The sequence below is a fragment of the Bombus terrestris genome, chromosome 1 (assembly GCF_910591885.1).
Source record: "Bombus terrestris chromosome 1, iyBomTerr1.2, whole genome shotgun sequence".
NCBI classification, from domain to species: domain Eukaryota; kingdom Metazoa; phylum Arthropoda; class Insecta; order Hymenoptera; family Apidae; genus Bombus; species Bombus terrestris.
In genome coordinates this window covers 2,935,013-2,955,314 of record NC_063269.1, presented here as the reverse complement: position 1 = coordinate 2,955,314, position 20,302 = coordinate 2,935,013, and the positions used below count along the sequence as shown (strand labels likewise).

Here is a 20,302-nt window from a genome sequence, read left to right as displayed (position 1 = left end):
AGTCAGGTGGGAGGTGGAAGGTGGAGTTACGGGTGACGAGTCTCGGCGGCGGCCTCTGGTAGGGGCCCCTGGCGTCGTTGCGTACCCTGGTAACATTGGACCCCCACTTGCGCGTTTCGAAGTCGGAGGCGCATATACGACGGGCTCGACACCGATATACCCGACAACGACAACGACAACGACGCCGACCGGCGACCATCATCCGTCCTAGCGTCTGCAGTTGTTGCAGTCGGCTCACGGCGCTCACCGTTGAGCACGCGACCGTATACAGTCGCAGGGGATTCCCGGCGTTTCCCTCTGTACATATTCTCTTTGGTTGTTCGATACACTCGGTGATACCGACGATCGGCCGTTTTCCACATCGCGACTCGCGCCAAGGATAATACGTACAAGCGTTTCGCGGGATAGTGAGTCACACAGGTGCCACGAAGCAGACTGGACGAGAACGATCGGAATTCTATTTCTCTTTCTCCTTCTTTCTCTTATCCGCACGCACACAAACGCACGCGACTATATAGACTGTCTGTGGCGCGATCGGAATTGGGAAGGTCTGGAGCGAACCGATCGACCGGTCCCCACACGCGTTTCACCCGTGCGTCCACGTCGAGGACTCTTGGACGAGTGATTCGGGCACAGTGAGGGTACTCTCTCGGAAGAAGGGGTATCCATCGAGTGACAGTGAGTAGATCCCGTGTGAATTTGGTGTACGAGAAGGATTGGTGGCGCGCTACTGGTGTACCTCGAACGAGAGCAAGGGAGAAACGTAGTGACAAAACGGAAGGTCTCGATCGAGATCGATCAGAGAGTGCGTGTATCTCGTGTGATTCTTTCGTGTGAAATCCGAACAATTCGGAGGGAAAGCGATATATTCGCGACACGAACACGCTCTTTCGTCTGACTTTCGAAATATTCGCCGACTTTTTGCCTTTCTATTTGCGTAGGATGCTCCTGAACACGATGCGTGATCAGAAGCGCGCCAACAAGCGGCCCGCGGGAAATCGCGACGAATTCGTACCGCCGTCTCGTAATTTTCGTTGTTTGGCTCCGGGCGGAGTTTCGATATTTTCGTAGGCTCGGTGAATCACCCGACCGATTCCGTTACTCGCGTTCGCGGAAAGTTCAAGGAAATACGGGTGCGCTCGCTCGTTCGCTCGCTCGATCGCTAAGCTGGCCTGGCCGCTTTCTTAAATCGTTATTTTCAGCGGGGGCCGATTATTTCGCGATTCCCTGTGCCCCATTATATGGTAATCGCCGCGACACATGCTCGACGACGCGGCGTTACTTCATGCTCGAGTAACTTTGACATATTGGAAGCGTAATCGGTCGAGGCACTAAGCCGCGTGCAATTCGCCATCTCTTTTCAACTACTGCGATTTTTCTTTCTAGTGACGTGCGTATGATTAATTTGTAAATTTCAACATCGTTTACAATGATCGTGAATCATCGCCGTTCGATTTTCCAAGGAAAAGTAACGCTCTTTTTCGTCGAACCTATTTTTCTCGGTTTCGCGACACGATTATGATATAAATAGTTTGAAACGCTCTGTTCGTTCACCTCGTTCTCGACCTGGCATAGATCGTCGATCGTAGACGTTCATTGATCGACGCTCAGACGTTGTTTTTTATTCCTGCCTCGTCTAAGACATGAGTCAACGTTGCTGGATATCTAAAACGATCGCCGCGAGCAGCGTTCCAGTCGTTCTAGTTTTTTGAACACGCTCGGCTTTTCCACGATATATCGCACATTGCAACGCAATTTTTCGATACTTCTGAAACCATTCTACCCTCATAAATCATACACGTGGTAGAGTTCAACCGATCGGTGCCAATTATCTCGTGTGTTATTATTTTCATTAATAATAATCGATATTGCACGTACGTTATTTATAGAAACGCTCTTCCAACTGTAACCACAAGATAATTCCTCGAAAGAGAAAACTCTAGAAACGTATCCAACCAATAACGACACGATTTTAAATTATTGCTGCGACGTTTAATTTCCTATTATTTTACTGATACGTTTTGAAAGGAAAAAAAAAAAAGAAAAAGAGACTCGTTAAAGAGCCACAGCGAGCTTCGGGAAACGTGTCGCATGGTCGACAGTTCGACTGGACGATTTACGATCCGCGTAAAAGATGGTCGTATCGACGTCACGTTCGTTTCCATTCACGAATCGGTAGGAACAATAAATCACGGTTATCTCGGGGTCAGCTGGAGGTTTCCGCGTACGAATCAACGTCACGTTGCAATAACGGAACTACGTCATAAATTAACGAGCCAACCTCAGCGGCCAGTTAGCCCGACAAAAATTTCCTAGCTACCTCGAGTTACACCGGTTTCTCCAGTGCTCTCGGCACCGTTTCCTTCCATGCGATCCACAAAGGTCAAGTACTTTTCACCAGTACGAACGGCCATCCTTCCGGTTATCCACGCGATCTCTATCGATTCTTCCTCGACTACGTTCCTACCAGGATCCCTTTTTTCAACGTCGATGGAATCCTTTGATCTTGAATCATCACCAGTATCGGTGGAATCCTTTGTTCTTCCATCTTTTCCAACGTTACAGTCCTCCCTTCTTCGAACTTCCATCCTTTCCTACGTCGATCCTTAGTTCTTTGATCTTCGATTTTTCCAACGTTAATAGAATCCTTCGTTCTTCGATCTAGAGAAGCACAACAGGATTAAGGAGGGAACGAAAGCAAGACTTCTAGTGGCAGATCGCTGAATCGTGAAAATCTAGGCGGTCAGTGTCGAAGAGCAGTAGGAAATCAAATTACGAGAACTCGAGATCTGGTTCGATTGGAAGGAAGGTGGAGGAACAATTTATCGAGCAGAAGATAGAAGCGTAGGGTAGAAGTCGAAGACGTTGTTACGTCGGAAGAGTGGTTTACACGCTCGTAAAACGGTGACACGGAGGGGGTTTTACATGCGTCATCGTCGTGCGGGTACAAATCGCACGCGACCATACTCTTCGACGACAGTACACGTGTATAACGACGCGCTCGATCGCTCCTACGAAACACGGGGCTTCGATCCTCCTTCAAGGACGTACGGTGATAAATGCGGTGCCGGAGATGACGTCCTCCGTGTTCTCCAAAATGACGATCTGGCTGGTCCTGCTGTGCTTGATCATTACGTGCAATGGTGAGTACCGATCAGGATTCCGTTTCTATTTACGTTCCTATTGTCATCGTGAATCGTTGTTAACAAATTCTTGACGAGAGACGTGGTTCGACGTGGTTTCTACTTTCGTAAACGTCGAGAATGGGAGACGTGAGTCAACGTCTTCCATTTTATTCGACGTGATATGTGTTGCAAAAAAATGCAGAAATTTGGACAAAATTTATTTTACAGGATATCGTCGACAATACGTTAACGTTGAAGTTGTCATAATCGGGATATAACATAAATCGTTCGTTTCTGAGGGGAGAGAGGAATAAATTTATTTGTTGAAATTTAAATTCATGAGATTTAATTTTCGTGAAATTTCAATAAATTTTACGCGTAATTATTTATTCTACGAAAATAAATCGAATAAATACCGTCTTCCGAAAGATTAATTTTCTATGAATCTAAACTTTGTTACTGAAACATCGTTGAGTCTTATTAGCGATCATTTTGCCTATATATAAATAATACGCGTTTTACTTCGGCGTAATGATAGTTTTAAAAACAGATCGCGTGACGCAAATGTTTGTATAAGATTAAATAGTTTCGTGCGTATTCATCGTTGGCTGACTTACCGGTGAATAAAAATTTGCACGTCAATTTTCTACCGAGAAAGTCTGTATAAATTATCGATGTCTGGAAATGAACAATGTAGTTACAATGAATTACGATCTGTCATGTGACAATAAGAATTTATCGTGAATCGATATTACGGATAGCGTAATAATATCGATTGGCCGACATGAACGAATTAATATGCTAGGAGCCATTATTTTTTACGACTCGAAAGGCCTCAACCTCGACAAGGGCCTCGTAACCTTTAAGTGCCATCACAGAGGTTGCATTCGAAATGACCAACGCGAAGGCGTAAATACTTATTGTCAGTGACACGTAATATTTTATTATCGATCCAACTGTCGAATTTCGTTCGATTCGCATATATTTTTATTCCAACTTGTTTCTTCATTTTCCTTTGGAATCGTAGCTAGCACATTTGAATCGTTAAGAACCTTTTGACAGCATCGTAACGTTTTCATGTGATCCACTTTCACGGTATTTGAAAGCTCGCGTAAAGTAGTCATATTACTTGAATTCAAGTGACTTAGAGTCAAATGACTGCACTAACTAGAGTAGAAACTCGAATGGATATATTTCAAGTCGCAGAAACAATAAGTTCGCGCTAATGCCTCGTCCTCGAATTCATTGATTCCCCCCACTATCTGAAATTCCTCGTTCAAACAATCCTATAATATAATTAATTATACGAAGTTCGAGTAAATTCACATAACAGAGGACAGGTTTAGGCAAGTGGATTCAATTGGCAGCAGTTTATTTACTCAAGAAACGAATTTTATTCCAACGAACGAAGCTCGAACAAACCAGAGTCCTATTCTATACCGAACAGTGACGAATAATAAGATCCGAAAGGAAATATTTTCTACGCCACAGATCATCTCACTTGCAAATGCATTCATTCTGACTCGCAACTTAAATTACCCGAAATCCCTCGACCGAACAAAACACCGACCACAATTCTCGCATTCGATATCTCAGAAAGAAAGAACTGACCAAAACTGCATGGAAACCGTTTCTTGAGCACTGCCACCTTGGCAATGAAACCAGCTCTCAAGGTGATTCTCCGTTGCCGCGTTTCGGGATGCCCGTTTCTCTTTCCACATTCGTGGGGTCCGCGACGATTCCGTTTCATTAAAAACGCGGCACGTGCGCCACGCAGCTGTCCGAGCCGCGCGAAAATCTGTGTTAACAGGTTCGATTCACTTTCGTAGAGCGCGTCGCGTGTCTCATTGGAATAACAAACGTCGAACGATTTTCGCCTGTCGCGAAACCCAAGCGAAATCATCGCGATCTCAAACGAGCGCGCTCACTTACCCGCGTAATCAGAGCGAGACGCTGATCATCGCATCGCGCATCGCTGGCAATCGTCCGCTCTTGCAGCTGTTGCGAGCTGCATTGGATGATTTCAGCGGGATTAGGAAAGTAATTGTAACCGACTATGTCCACGCGAGACGATTTTCCATTTTTGAAAGAATTCCAGGATCGAATCCTTAAAGTCAGGACTATGCTATTGAATTTCGCAAAATTTCCCATCCAAATTGTAACTTCAGATTATACGGCGGACTATAAGAACGTAAAATACGCATACGTTTGTTTTGCCTATTTTTCATAAATTCAATGCGATACAATTAAAGCTAATGCATCTTTTAAACCAAACATTGTCAACTATAAGCACCTTGGTATTTTCGTATTAGAGAATAAAGAAAACGCTAGTAATAACAATGTATAAAAATATATATATAATTGATTCTTAAAGAGTAGGAATAACTTTGAAATTATTAAACGATCGTACACTACCCACGAGCGTTTAATTTTCTTCTAACTTTTGTTACTTTGAAGTTACGACTGCATTTATCTACGTGGGATATCTTGCGTACTATAGCGAACGCTAATATTGGAAAGAGATTGCAAATGGTATTGCAAAAGTGAATGAAATATCTGAATGAAGTATATACGCTCTGCGAAGCTTTTTATTTGGTTATCAGTGTAGTATGAGGTGATTCTTAAACGTTGGTTACTTAATTTGGATAGAGGATCTTCTAATTATTCCGGGCAGTATAATGTACGTCACAGTTGACCCTGTTCCCTGACTTATGGAAGTCGCTCTAGTATGTGAACTTGAATCAATTTGTAGAACGATTGTTGCGCGAGGTATTCATTCATGTCGATCGTACATGTTTATTAAGAGAGAGAGATTAGCATACAAATGTATGCAACCAGTTTAGTTTTGTACAAACGCGTGAATTCTTTTCATTGTGTATTGTTTTATAAGAGATTGTTGGTTAGAACGTTACGACAGAACGATGACAGAATTACAGGGAAACGTTACATATGAGGTAAGAAGGAATCGAAGTGAGTGGGATTGAAATTTCCAATAACACAGTTACCAAGTTGCCGTGAAGACGTTTACATCTCGACTACGGTTCGTTGCTGGTAGCGATACGAATCGAAGCGATCGAGCGTGAAGAATTCGAGACGATCTTGGACCATGCACCGTGAATCATCCGAAGAAAAAGGAATTCGTTAGCTTGCTCGTCGGAAATATGTACTCTTCGTATAATTATCGAGTCACGTAAAAAGACTTAACAATTAATGATAATGTATTCGATGCAACGATGAAATCGACTGCGTATCAAACATTTAAAAAGAAAATAAATACGATCGAGAATGTAAATAACGAAAGCGGAAAATACCAAAAATATCAAAGATATTCAAAATATGGAAAATATAAAATGAAAACGTATAACACGTAACAGTACGATAAGGTGAAGCATTTTTGCGAGTACAAATAATTGTCGATTATTGCGCCCGTAACATCGACCGTGAGACATTAATAAAATTTGATATCCGGGAATTTCAGCGGTGATTTTTTTACCGATCGTTTTTCTGTGCACGCGTTCTCGTAAAGCATTCGCGGCATGGCCAGGGAGCGGCGTGCTCACGAGCCGAAAGAACTGGTTCTTCTGCGGAGGGTGGTTAAACTCGATGCAATGCGTGCATTTAGTGAAACATCGCTCTGGAATGCAAACACGTGGGGAAGGGTAGGAACCTGCATGGGAACTATCGTACGATCCTGCGTTACGATCCACACCACTGAATTTTATGCGTTCCATGGACACGTTCGTTTCGCTCCCGTCTAACTATCTTCTTTCCGCTGATTTTACGTAACGTTCGTCTATGTCCATCTATTCGACGATCTTCATTTTCTCTGATCTCATAATACGATTTACGTATTGGTTTCTTAAACGTCGAACAATGTGATTAATGTTAATCCAGTTGTATCATGAATTCAATTCTTGTTAGTATCTTCGATTTATCAATTGCTGTAACATTGCCTCAACAGATTTATTATATTTCTTTCTATTTTCCTAAAGACTACAATTTCTGATAATTCTTAGCAGCTGCGGCTCTCAGCAATATCCAGCAACTCGTTGTTTCGCGCTTTATAACCATCCGAAGAACAACAATTGAACCTTGCCAATCTATAACTTTCGTAGCGTGCAAGATGCTCCTTGGGATCTTTAAAGAATTCTATATACTTTTCCTTCTTCCTTTCTTTCCTTACCGCGAGACGTGGCTTCATCGAAGATGTAGAAACCACAAGCGCCACGAAAACAGCGTTACCAATTGGTAACGAAATTTTTATCCACTCGTACTTTCACGTTTCGTTAGCGCAGCCTCTTAAAACAGCAGAAGCAAAGAAGTTCATTACGGGACCAGCATCTTTCTTCTGGTACCACCGTGACCAACTACTGCGTCGTATGAAGAAACGGAAACGAGGTTCGATGAATTCCGGGGTTAATCCTGGCCAAGGACAACGCTCCGATCGCAATGAAATAAACGATCGTCGGTCGTTCTCGTATCTCGAGTTACATACCTCGATAGATCGATCGAACACATGCACTGCTTGTGCTGATTTTGTAATATTTCTCAAGAGGCATCATCCCGAGATGCGAACAATAGATAGAATCGATTAAAAGGAACGATTTACAGAAAACACGAGTTTACCTCTATAAGAAGTAACTTCAGTCAATGAAGATTTATCGTATTTTCTTGACCCACTTCGATTAATTCCTTGTTCGCTCAGAAATCATCTGTCTTCGTTTGCGAATCGTCTCATTTGGACAAGGAAATAATGAAGATTTGATATAAGCAGCAACAGAGCTTTGAACTGTTCAGAAAAACTTCACGTATAATCTCTGTACAATGCATAAACGATACGTGAAAAGGGAGCATACATAAAATAGATTAAAGTAACTCGATAGCCGCGAGTCTCGATTTAACCGGTCTGCCTCGGCGTCGATTAAGCCGCGGTTAATCGAGATCCCATCGCATTAACGTACAGCTCTAGAACACGAGGAAACTCGGGAAGATTCATCGAACGAACAGAAGCATTCTCGTTTATCTTTAAAATCATGCTTCTTCGAAACCAACTTTCGTGCAATCTTTATCTTGGCAACTGTCGAGAAGCTTTCTCCGTCGATCCTGTTGTCATCGATTTGGGAACGCGGTCGAAACCTTTCTGGGAAACCTGACCATGGCAATCGTTTCCTCGAACAGTGTTTCTTCCTCGTCATCCCGGTTCAAAGTCATCGAGAATGGAAAAGGTTTCTTGAAAATGAAACTGACGTCACTGTTGCTCGTTAGCCGGCTAAAAGAAGGAACGTGAAAGGAATACAGGAATAGTTTAGAGCCGTTCTTTTTCCACTCTTTACGACCGTGATAGCGCGTAACTACGTCGTTTCATCTTGTGCGTTGAATTACGCGTGTTGATAAGACACGTTGCGAGCTTTCTGAAAGAGCAAAATGACTCGGTTCCGCTGACAACTAGCCAGTTTTGCGTCAATTACGCTTCTGTAATCGCAAACACGTATTTTTCGATTTTGATAATTTATAGAAAGAAGATACTTCGGCGAAGAAATAGAACCACGAGCGGTTTCGGTTAGTAACGAGAAAAACTCGACAGAGATCGATAGAATCTTGATTATAATAATACGCGGTAATTGGAACTTTGATTAATGATAGATTCGATTGGGAATCCTTGTAAGAAAAATCGGTGAGCAACGGTAGAAACTGAAAAAGATTGTCACGTTTTCGTTTAAAAGCTTTTAATCTTTGAAATGTTAATCTTAGAATATTTCGAAATAGTTGATGTCCACTCGTTGTGCGTCGTGATTGCAATAGCGATAATCAAAGTTCTACCGTATAACATTTGCATGCCCTAGATGAGACAGAAATCGGTATACGAGTAGAAAGCATGAGATATAGGTTAATAGTGTTAAAAAAAATTGATCGTAAATACATATGTTCATTTTCGCAAAGGATAATTACAGGGCAATTTCACAGTTAAGAAACAAGTAGTTCGTTTGAAAAGTATGCGCGACAAAAGTTGATAATCGTTTGGAAGTTTGCCAGGACCATTTTAGATTACACCGAACGATTATCTACACGCGTTCCTCGAAGAATAGTTTCTTGAAATCCATATGTGCAAATATACATTTTTCTCGTTCGTAAGTAGGTACATATTGACGAAAAATACTAACCAAACATTCCAGCAAGTCAAGCTTTTGCATTCTTTTAAAATATACGTTCTTGAAGAACGTTGCTGGCATACCGGTGTACCATAAATATAACTAGTATTTTCTAAAATACTTTCCAAAATTCAATCTTCCTGACTCATCGTCCAATCGTCAGCAATTCGACACCATCATCGTTCTCTCATTTATATTTTCATTACTCTTAGTATCTTAGTCGACGAACGAAATTTCTATGGTTATGGCGATGTAGATCTTACAAAAAGGCAACGCCCAGCGAACGTATTTTGAGTTTCACAACGTCGTCTACGTGGGAAAAGAAATCGGCCGGTGTCTCTAATTGTCCTCCCGGAGACATCGATGTAAGGTTAACGACCGTGGTTGCACGTCCATCGGCTCGGTCTTAATTACGGAACGATATCCTCTTCGACTTGGTCGAATCCTCGTTTTTCTCCGTTCTTCGCTTCTCTCGCGGCCACTCCTCGCCACAAGAAACGGCTGGCCTTGTCTTACGGTCGATAATCTTGGGATGGGATTCCATTGTTGTGGAATTAGTCACGGCGAGACCTGCGAAGGTACATCCGGGACGCGTACCTGGCCCAGCACGAAATCTCGAAATTCCGATGTTTTAATCGGCAAGGTTATCAGCCGCGACTAATCGGCCGTTAAATCATTAATCGATCTACGAAACAGTCATATCGTATGGTAAAACTGGCGAATGGTATTAATCGAAGAAACGTTACGTTCGCTGTTGACCATAAATATCAGCATACCCATTTATATTTAATGTATCTTAACGCGTAATTTTCTGCTTATTTTATTACAAGTCTGTTATTTCATTAGCATCGTTTAATTGGCTAAGAATCATGGCGATGTAAGTTACAGAACGGTATTTTGCATTCATTATTACGAGAAATTCATTATATATTCTTTCGAGGCACGAAAACTTATCGTCGTAAAGTACAAAGCTATAACTTGATTAAATATAAAACTAACCAGATGATATTCGTAAGACGTGACTGAAATGCTCGACTAAATTGAGATTCTTAAAACCTTCGCTCGCGCCACTATAATATGCAACCTTCCGTATGTTCCTTACGACATAAAATACCAAATGCAAGTGAAAATTGTTGGAATTTTCCAATAAATGTAACCAGGTGCTTTGATGTTTGGCAGTGTGGGTGATGTGGAGAATATTTTGGTTGTTAATGTATTTAAAATTAATGGGACCTCGGTGATTCGCGGCGGGCAACGATCGAAAATTACGTGGCGGAATATCAAGGACGCGATGAAGAAAGTAAGAAAGTACGAAGAAAGTAAACGGTGGCCTTGGACTGGCTGAATGAATACGGCGTGACTTAGATGCTGCACGATCGTGTCCGTTCTTTCTTTTCTTCTTCGCTCTTTCCTTTCTAAGTTCAACCAGTTTTATCATATCCTTGACGATTATATCTGCTAAAGCAAAGATTCGCGATAATCAAATTTCTCTGTTCCGTCCAACGACAAACTTACAAAGTCGTTCAACGAATTAAATAAATAATTTGACGAAGTTGCTCGAAACGAACTATGTTGGATTTAACTATGTTGGAGTATTATCGTTGATTTTTATATATGATTATATCAGATGGTAACACCTACACACGCTATACCACCTTATGCAACAATTCCCACAGTCCGCTGCAGCGAAGTCAAATGACGAAGGATGCGGATTAGCCACGTCACAGTTTCGAATAATAATTTAAAACGCATAAAACAGCGGTAAATACTTGAAAGAAACGAGGAAGCGATGGCTTAATAAACATATTGTATGAAAATCACAGTTATTTGGAGAGAAAGTTTTTCAACGAAAACCTCAGATATTCCGTTTATTACCTTCTAACATTCCGCGTATATCTCTAATTACAAATTACAGCTCTAATATTCCTGCGATAGATATTACTATTAATATTAAGCAATATCTATACGTAGAATATTTTCTACGTTTCTGAAGCAATCTGAATCTGTTGAGTTTTCGTTAGTTATTTATAAACGAAGGTCTTCATATCTTTTTGCCTCCTGTGTAAAATTATATCGCGCGGCCTGTTACGGAATAATAGCTAAATATTTTTAATTGAACGAAGAAAAACAACGATGCTACAAAAAAAAAAGGAAGAAAATGATAAAAATTCTCCAATTTTGAACTGGTAGATAGAAACCTTTGAATGAAGGAGTGCGGAACAATAGCTATTAAAATGTGTACACTGTGTATGTATGTAAACCATTGGAACCATCGTCGTCATCAACGATATAATCAACACGACTACTCTACGTGTCTACTATAAATTCCAAAGTTTATACACCTTGAATGCGGTGAAATTATATTACCAGTTACCAGCCATGAGTATGTCAATGTAAAGTGGGAAACGACCTTCCAGTGTCAGCGACCAGCTTTGCTCGTCTTGAGGACGAGCTTCGCCACATGGCGAACGTAACGAGACAATACCAAGGACCAAGTTCGGCACGGACGCGTATTACATACCGTGGCCACGTAGAAAGTGTGGAACGGTGCACACGGTGGCTCTTTCATTCAGAGAAATTTGACCGTGATCGTTGGCCGAACAAAAACGGCCGACTTTCGATACAATTAACGATACGGGCTATTTCGAGATGGTTCTATCAAGTTTTTACGTGTGCAATTCTGCTGTCGAGGCAACTTTTTAATGAGAGTTCGCTCGTTAATTAGAAGATCCTAACGATACTGTGATAACTAGGAAGATAAGATTGATGCGTGGAAGTGAAACTTCCAGTGAAAATCGAAAAGAAAGTGGTAGAAATGGGAAAGAAGGAATTATCGAAATTCGATTTGATTGCCAATGAGATTGTAGGACTTGTGTTACAGAACGGTCGATTTGGTATTCTGGACACAGTGTATCGAGCCGAGTTTTACGACGCTAATTCTTCGTGGTTCCCCCTTTTAACAAATATTTTATTATCGATCCGTCCCTGGTTCTATTTGCACATGGCGACAGACGCGCGACGCAAGGCGATTGTCTACGTGACTGTCGTAGCTTCCTGCCCGATGTGTCCTACATATATATATATATATATGTTCAACCGAGTTCCTTTGGATCACGATGTGACTCTTCATTGGAACACGGAGCCTGTTCAATTTTTCTGGTTTCTCAAAACTGGTAAAAATTTAACGACCAAGTATCAAACAACAAGTTCATCGGCGTTAAACGATCAAAATCTATAGGCTCGGTTTCTATAAATAATATAAAGAATATAACAAGAATTACTAAGATCTTGAAGATAACACTACCTAAAATGATTAATTAAATCCTAATAATATTATTCTATCGATTGTTCCACCGGATGATATGTCGAGAAATTTTCGAATGCGAGACCAGTTGGTAATTTAAAGGAACGTGATCGCGTTATCGATACATGTCGCGGTATTTAAAATATTTCTGGAATTCTCGAACACGCAACCTATGAGGCAATGTTCAAACGAGCCATTTTAATATGTGACTTTCCTTTTTCCACGGTCTTACCGAACAAACTTTAAACGTCTCCAAGTTACTGTACAAGTCTAGTGAAATTCGAAATTTCATTTCTAATCTCGAATTCCATCGTGACGATCTGTTGATAGGCGTACCCGTGCCAGAAGAGTCTAACGACGCTACAACGATCAATGCTACCACGATCAGCCCGATTTCTACGGATCCTGAAATTCAGGGTCATTCGATGGACGATATCTTGCCAGGAACGAAGGCGCCACCGAGCCCCGTGCTATTCGTGAACGTTCCGGAGCACACGGAAACGGAACTCGGCTCGTCCGTTCTTCTAGCATGCAGAACCGCTAATCCTGTGGCCGAGTGCCAGTGGTCCTGGCAACCTTTACCACCGGTTCACCTGCCACTTCCGGATATCAGCGAAACACCAGCGACCAGTTAGTTACCAATATATTTTCATATTAAAAGACAAATCCATTAAATCCATGAAATTTTCTTATTCATTTGCGAATTTTTATGCAATTTCATACTTTCGTGAAGGAAACCGGAGAAATGGAATCTATACAATAATTTGTTTCGTCCACTGCAAATTACGTCGAGTACTCAACTTCGGATTTTTTATATATTTTTATATATTATACGGATTTTTGCAAGCTTTAAATTTAGCACAAATGCATAAGAATCCGCACTCTAATCACAATGTTACGAATACTTCAAGTTTAGCGTTGAAGCTTCTTAAGTATCATAGAACAAATTTATGGTCGATCGATTCCAAGTATATTTCGTCTTTATGAATAAAACAATCGATAATACAATTTTTTATTTGTTTCGATTATGACGAACGCCCGTGAGTCAAACTTTCGATAAAGCTCTGTTATTTCCGACGGCACTCGTGTACCGCGTGTATTTATCGAAGTTCTCTTATAATTTATAGCCACCACGGTCTCGGTGATTCAGACGACAACCACGCCGACTACCAATCCGCTGCCGGTACGACAATTTCCTGCCTTCGGGAACAATAGCAACGACTGTTCCGTAAGATTCTCAAGTACGAAGCACGAGCAGACCGGATACTGGAGCTGCGCCGCGAGAACTTCCACGAATGATCCTTTCACCAGCACGGAACCTGCTAAGCTGAGCATCGTTAATGAGCACCAGAGTATGGAATGTTGATCGTCTCTTCTTATCCTTCTAATTCGTCGTCCAATTACGTTATATTATTTCCTGAATCTGAAAACCTATTCGTTAGAAAATAATTAAAGAAGAAGAAAGTAAGGAACAGCAAGATGAACGTTGATATTTATAAATGTCCAGATCCTCTGATCGTATTTGCGAAACTCGATAACGTCGTGGAAGTACCAGCAGGATCCTCGGCGCAAATAATGTGCCAGATGAAAGCATCTGTCCGTGAATGTCAATGGTCCTGGAGGCAGTTAAACCAATCGCAGCCGTGGAACCTCGAGGTGAAGCGATTTCCAGCTTTCGGCAACGACAGCACCGATTGTAGCATTAAATTCAAGAACGTGCTGCCTGAGCAAGAAGGATACTGGACGTGTGGCGGCAGAATCGATCCGAATTCTTCGTTCACGCAGTCGAATCCCATTCGATTTCTCATTTCGGAAGGTAAGAGATCCGAATTCTTTTTATCATCTTGAAACGATATCTTTAAAGAATTCCTTTCAATATCATAACGATACATTTTTGTTTTTTCATTTTCTTTCGCAGTTGAATTTGTACAATTATCCAGAGGAATCCAAGTAGCACCTGGTGAATCGGTGCTCCTCAGATGTCTGGTGAACAAGCCAGTGGTACAATGTGAATGGTCCTGGAGGGCATCCAACTCGAGTCAGGCACCTTTGTTAGTTAAGAAATTCAATCCTAACAAAGACGCGGATCATGATTGTTCGGTGAGGTTCAAGAACGTCCTGTACGAAGAGGAAGGATTGTGGACGTGTGGCGTTCGACTGTCACCGCATGGAATTCTTCACGAAGCGCCACCTGCGACTGTTAGCCTTCTACCTACGGGTATGAATACCTGGTCCTCTGTAAAATATAAAAAATCAAGTCCTAGAAATATATTTTTCACGGACCGATATTGTTAGAAAATTAACGAACGCGAAAATTAACAAGCAACGCACGATTTCTTCGTACGTTTATCTACCAAAACGTGGATTTAATCGATCAATTTATCTCGATCGATGTTCCAGCCAAAGTCAACTTCGTTGAAATGCCGTCGGACACTTCCGTGCCGATTGGTACGGAGGCCACGTTGAAATGCGTAACGAGCAGCCGCGTGGAAAAGTGTACGTGGACCTGGAAATCACTTCACGGAAACGAGCCAGAAATCGTCGCTCAGGAATACCCAAGCAATGGCGACCTTGGTAGAGACTGTTCGCTCACGTTGCCACGAGTATACGCCGAAAAACAGGGTCAGTGGGCTTGTCAGGTGTCGATCAGTTCCCTCAATACGATGCTGACCTCGCCATTCGTCAAGCTCACCGTATTCGAGCAAGGTATTTTTATTTTCATCAACGTCCTTCTTGCTTCCACCTTCTATCATTTCCATAACTTCTTCCACCTTCTATCGTTTTAACCTTCTTGCTACTAAACAACAGATGTTAATGTAAATTTATACTTTAGATAAGGAGTACTGCACTTTGCATATTATATGCAAATTCACCATAAATACACAGAGATCTATCGGCAATCTAATTATTACCTGACATTTCATTTCCATCGTTCGCTCGTTTTTCATTTTTATTACGTTATATTCTGCATCGTATTACCATATTCTCGATATTTATATTACGTAGCTCGATATTAATTCCATGCCTAATGCATCTCTATGTATTTGTATTGAATTTTACCAAAGCTTATGGGGCCCGTATAATAAAATAACATTGTTATATTTCATTTTCAGACGAAGTGAAGTTCTCGGAGCTCTCTCAAGACATCCAAATATCAGCTGGAGGGAGCGTCTTCCTGCATTGTGTGACTTCGTCGGCCGTGGAACAGTGTCGATGGTCCCTGACCCCGGTAAACTCGAATACCACGGTAGTGGTAAAGCAATTTCCGGCGGCCGGAAGCGAGGCCAGGGACTGCAGCGTCAGGCTGACGCACGCACTCGCGGAACAGGAAGGATTGTGGACCTGTGGCGCCAGGGTACGTGGCAAACAGAACTACACGGATGCACCTCCGGCCAAGCTGAGTCTTCTGGAACCAGGTATCATAGAATCTTGAGACGGATTCGCGACATTCCTTTCCTTTCACGGGTGGGGGTGTACAAAGAGCAATCGATCATAGATCCATGGATCTCTGGTCGCCTCGCGATATTCGCAACAACTTCAAGGCGTGGTCGTGGATCGGCCATAGATCCTGAGGAGTGTACAGCATCAACGTATATTGTGTATATATTAGCAAATTACGGATGAGTCCATCAACTTGAACTTGAAACACGAACAAGTTGTAGAAAAATAATCGAGTTTCCGGGTAATGGCGTCGAGAGAAACCTTTCACCTCGGCAATCGTGTAATTTGCTTTTCGAGGCTGTAAACGAGTGGACGTAAAGGTCGCATATATTGCCAAGAAAGGTCGGCTCTTTGTTGTTTATACAAAGAATGATGACGTTCTTTCTCGGGAGAAAATCAATGACGATCGTCGCCGAGATTCATCTCTTATGAAACCACGATATTAACGATCGTTGTGACCGTATACTGATGATCATCTTTGCATATTATTCATCTCATTTTGCTTCGTTGCGTTAGACAGAGATTGCACAAAACTAAACTTGATATTCTTCTTACAGTCAGTTTTTTTTTTAAATATGTAGATATATGAAAATAATGAATATACATAAGGAAGGGGACTTCGACGTTAATTTTTCCAGCATTCGGGAGTCGTTTTTCCGGATATTCTAATTAAGTGACTCATCCTCTGCAATGTATACATGATGTATCGTGTAACAGACATTAGTATTTCTGATCGATATCGTTTGGAAGATCGTCACTGGGAAAACACGTAGAAAAAAGGGACAGTGACTAGCTTTCAAAGCATTGAGAAAAATCGATCGCGCTATTGTACTATGTATCGCAAAGTCTTAGAATATACAATTGAAAGCCGCGCGGACACGATTAAAGGAATTCGTAGAAAGAACGAAAATAATGATCGATCATCAATCTTAGTACCATAGACGAGGAATTGATCGCGTCTAAGTTCTCCGAAGACTGTTGTGGGTGAAGGCATCGCGGTGGTGATGGAATCTGTACGATGTTTCGAGTCTCATAGATGATGTCTACTTCTCTCGATGACTTATGATTTAGTCATCAATCACGTATATATTGTAAAAGAGGTAGACATATAAAAAAGAAAAAAGTATATCCGTTTCTTCGGTCTGCAATTTTTATTTAAATGAGATTATCATATTCGATTTAGCATTTTCTTTCCTCGATTCTTGTAAGGAATTCATTGTTACGTTTGCAACAAACAATGAGATTCCTTACTCGTTACCTAGCGTACCGTTACCGCGCATATAGCATTTGCATCGATTAGCATTAGATCGTCCTAATTTATCGTTGTTTTGGTCGCATCCATTATTGTTTCCCTCGCAATTCCTTGATAAATCTTCACGAGGATTTATTAGATCGTTATGCCTCGGGGCTAATCAAAGCCTGGCAATTAATGAGCGATTAATAATGCTGTCCGGTTTTCTTATAGGACACATGTATCGTTAAAAGGAACGCTAAATAATATATCCAGCAAGATCGTTCCATTAATAACAATTATTTCATCCGCGCCATTAAATTCTCTATCTTATTTGTCAAGCATACCATGCAATATGTCTCTGTGCTCACTAAACTGTATTTCAAGCGTAATGTTTCTTTTTATCCCCATCGATGGCACGCTTAAGAAGCGCACCTTACTTGTTAAATAACATCTATCACTCAATGTCATTCACCCTTTCTTATTTATATGCTCAACGGCAGGTCTACGCTCAAATGATTTCGCATTTAGCATAGTTAGTAGCCGCGTTAGTAAGTACGCGAAACCGTATTGTGTGTGTAAGCCTTTTCGCGAGCATTCTGGCTAAGTTTATTGTCATTTCTCGTATTATTTATTGTCGAATGTCAGGGAAAGTGCTTTGAACAAACGCTCGCCAATGAAGTTTGCCGACTTACGATCCATCGATTCGAGATTGTTTCTCCTGTTCTGTTTTCTTTTCATTTCTATCTTCTTTTTTTTTTTTTTTTTTTTTTACTTCTTTGATAAGACGATGGATTCGAAAGTTTTTTCAAAGCGATGCTAATTAATTCGAGACGTTTTGACGAACAGCAGAACAATTCCACAAATTGCCCTGCTGTAAGAGAGTAACCAGGGAAAAAGCGTTCGTTCTCTTCGTTCGTTCTCACGCGTAACGTTAGATCTGAGACGCATTAGCTAGTAACTATTTAAAAAGACTACGCGTAGAAATTTTAATGTTTAAGGCTACGAATATTTATTTGTTAAGCGAAGTAGGTCGTTTAAGAGACTCCAGTGTGCTAATAACGATTAGACTCGTCACGGGGCCGTTAACGAATCAAGTTAGCTGAACCGTGGCCAAAGTGTTGCTAAACGAGAAGTCAACGTACCGATGACATTACGAAAACTCCACGATCAAACAGGTTTTTTTTTTATTAGAAATACTACGATACGCACTTTCTACATACTCATTATATTCAATTACATGCTAAAATTAACTCTAAGTAGACAATTCTTACTGTTAAGCGTCCCGTTTGTGATGTTCACCTTCGTTTCGAATAATGTAGCGTTGTCGTTGCCGTCGGTCGACCGGCCGTCACTACGAAAGGATAATAATTACGTTTGAATCACTGTAATTACTAAAGGCACAAAAATAATATCAGCAAACGATATCAATATTAAAGAAGAAGTTCTAATTGCGACGTTGTCGTTCGAAGAGTCCCGGATATTCATAGGGAACACGATACACATCGCGTGCAATAATCAAACGTAGAACGCTTTCGTTCGAAGCTAATTAATACCTTCGTGTGCCATTGAGTTACTGTTAAGTTCACAACGTGAACAATACAGGAATCTACACCGGGATGTGATCGGTGGATCGTCGTACGTTTCCATGCGCGCTTGAGTATCAGTCTCTCCGGCATTGTAAACCATTTCTTTAAATAAACGATAATACGAAAACGTCATTGCGGTCTTTCTCATTCCCATCGCCTTTGATACTAACATACGTACGCTATACATATACCATAGAAATAAACTTAAAACGTCCTATCCAAATGAATGATATTTTTGAAAATATATGTATACATGTATAATAAATTGTATACCATTAATGAATCGTTTTAAGTATCATACTTTTTGCCATATGTGAACACATGTTACACAACGAACATCTTCGACACATCGACACATTTTTCACATATTGTACCCTAACCAAAAATATGTCACGTGAAATTTGCTTGTGCACGGTGTGAACACTTAATGCACACGCGTTGATATATGTTCGATCCTGGAAGAATCTGCACTACCGAAGGAGAGACATCAACGCTTTCGGTGATTGGGCTAGAAACGAATCGATGAAACAAAGTACTGATTACAGAAAAGATTGATGATTTTTAGAACCAGTGACTGTGGCATTGTGGGCTGTGCCCCATCAAATGACCACTCTTTCGTGCAAAGTAGAAACTGTACTATCGAAAGTCCAATGCCACTGGATCCACGCGCCGAAAACTCATATTTTTCAAAATATCAGCGAAACGAAAAGGTAACTTTTCTTCTTAATTCGACATTTTCCAAGCTGAGAACTTTCTAAATTTTATCTCTCTTTTTTTCTTTGATTTCTAGGCACAACGTACAGATGGATTATCATACGGGCGTATGTACCTTGGAATTCAAACCCGATCATTCAGATTTAGGGAATTGGATGTGCAAATTTACTGTTCCGGACACTGACGAAGAGATAGGAAGCGCAACAGTTGTTCTATTAAATAGTCTTGGCGGTGAGTATTATTGGATTTCGTTATGCTATCAAACTCTGAAAAAAAAGATAGATATAATTTTGTTTTTAATTCAATGTTGTAGATGAAAAGTTGGGATGGATCGTAGGTGCTCTGACGACCCTGATTTTATTCCTAATGATTATTATGGTTGTTTTAGTAGTTTGTAAAACACGTTTATTTATAAGGAACTCGTCAAAAGTTTTAGAAACCGTTGCCGTGTCGGGGAAGAAACGGGTTTCGCAGGTTAGCAACGAACGGTATTCCGAAAATCCATCAAAATTAGATATACAAATTTCTGAGCCAAATCAAAATGTAACAAATATCGATAGCGTTCTTCCAAATAGAAGCCCACATTTATACGAGCATGTTGGAAAATGTAGGAAGTAATCGAAAGAGTACAAAAATCTCCGAAAATGAGTTAAATTTGTTCTTTTCTAATCCAAGTATATCGTAAAATCAAAATTAGATTGCAAAACAAATGTATTAATAAATAAAGATATAATAATAAACATAAAAAG

General features: G+C 40.9%; 1 protein-coding gene across 1 annotated transcript; it reads left to right on the top strand.

The window, feature by feature from the left end:
- LOC100648618 lies at positions 1 to 20,295 on the top strand. Its single transcript, XM_048406876.1, has 11 exons — positions 1 to 678; positions 2,668 to 3,143; positions 12,909 to 13,208; positions 13,706 to 13,930; positions 14,086 to 14,394; positions 14,497 to 14,796; positions 14,979 to 15,284; positions 15,692 to 15,994; positions 19,405 to 19,549; positions 19,630 to 19,784; positions 19,867 to 20,295. The coding sequence occupies exons 2-11, from the start codon at positions 3,074 to 3,076 to the stop codon at positions 20,169 to 20,171; spliced, it is 2,418 nt and encodes an 805-aa protein (XP_048262833.1). The 5' UTR covers positions 1 to 678; positions 2,668 to 3,073; the 3' UTR covers positions 20,172 to 20,295.
- Positions 20,296 to 20,302: the final 7 nt, after the last annotated feature.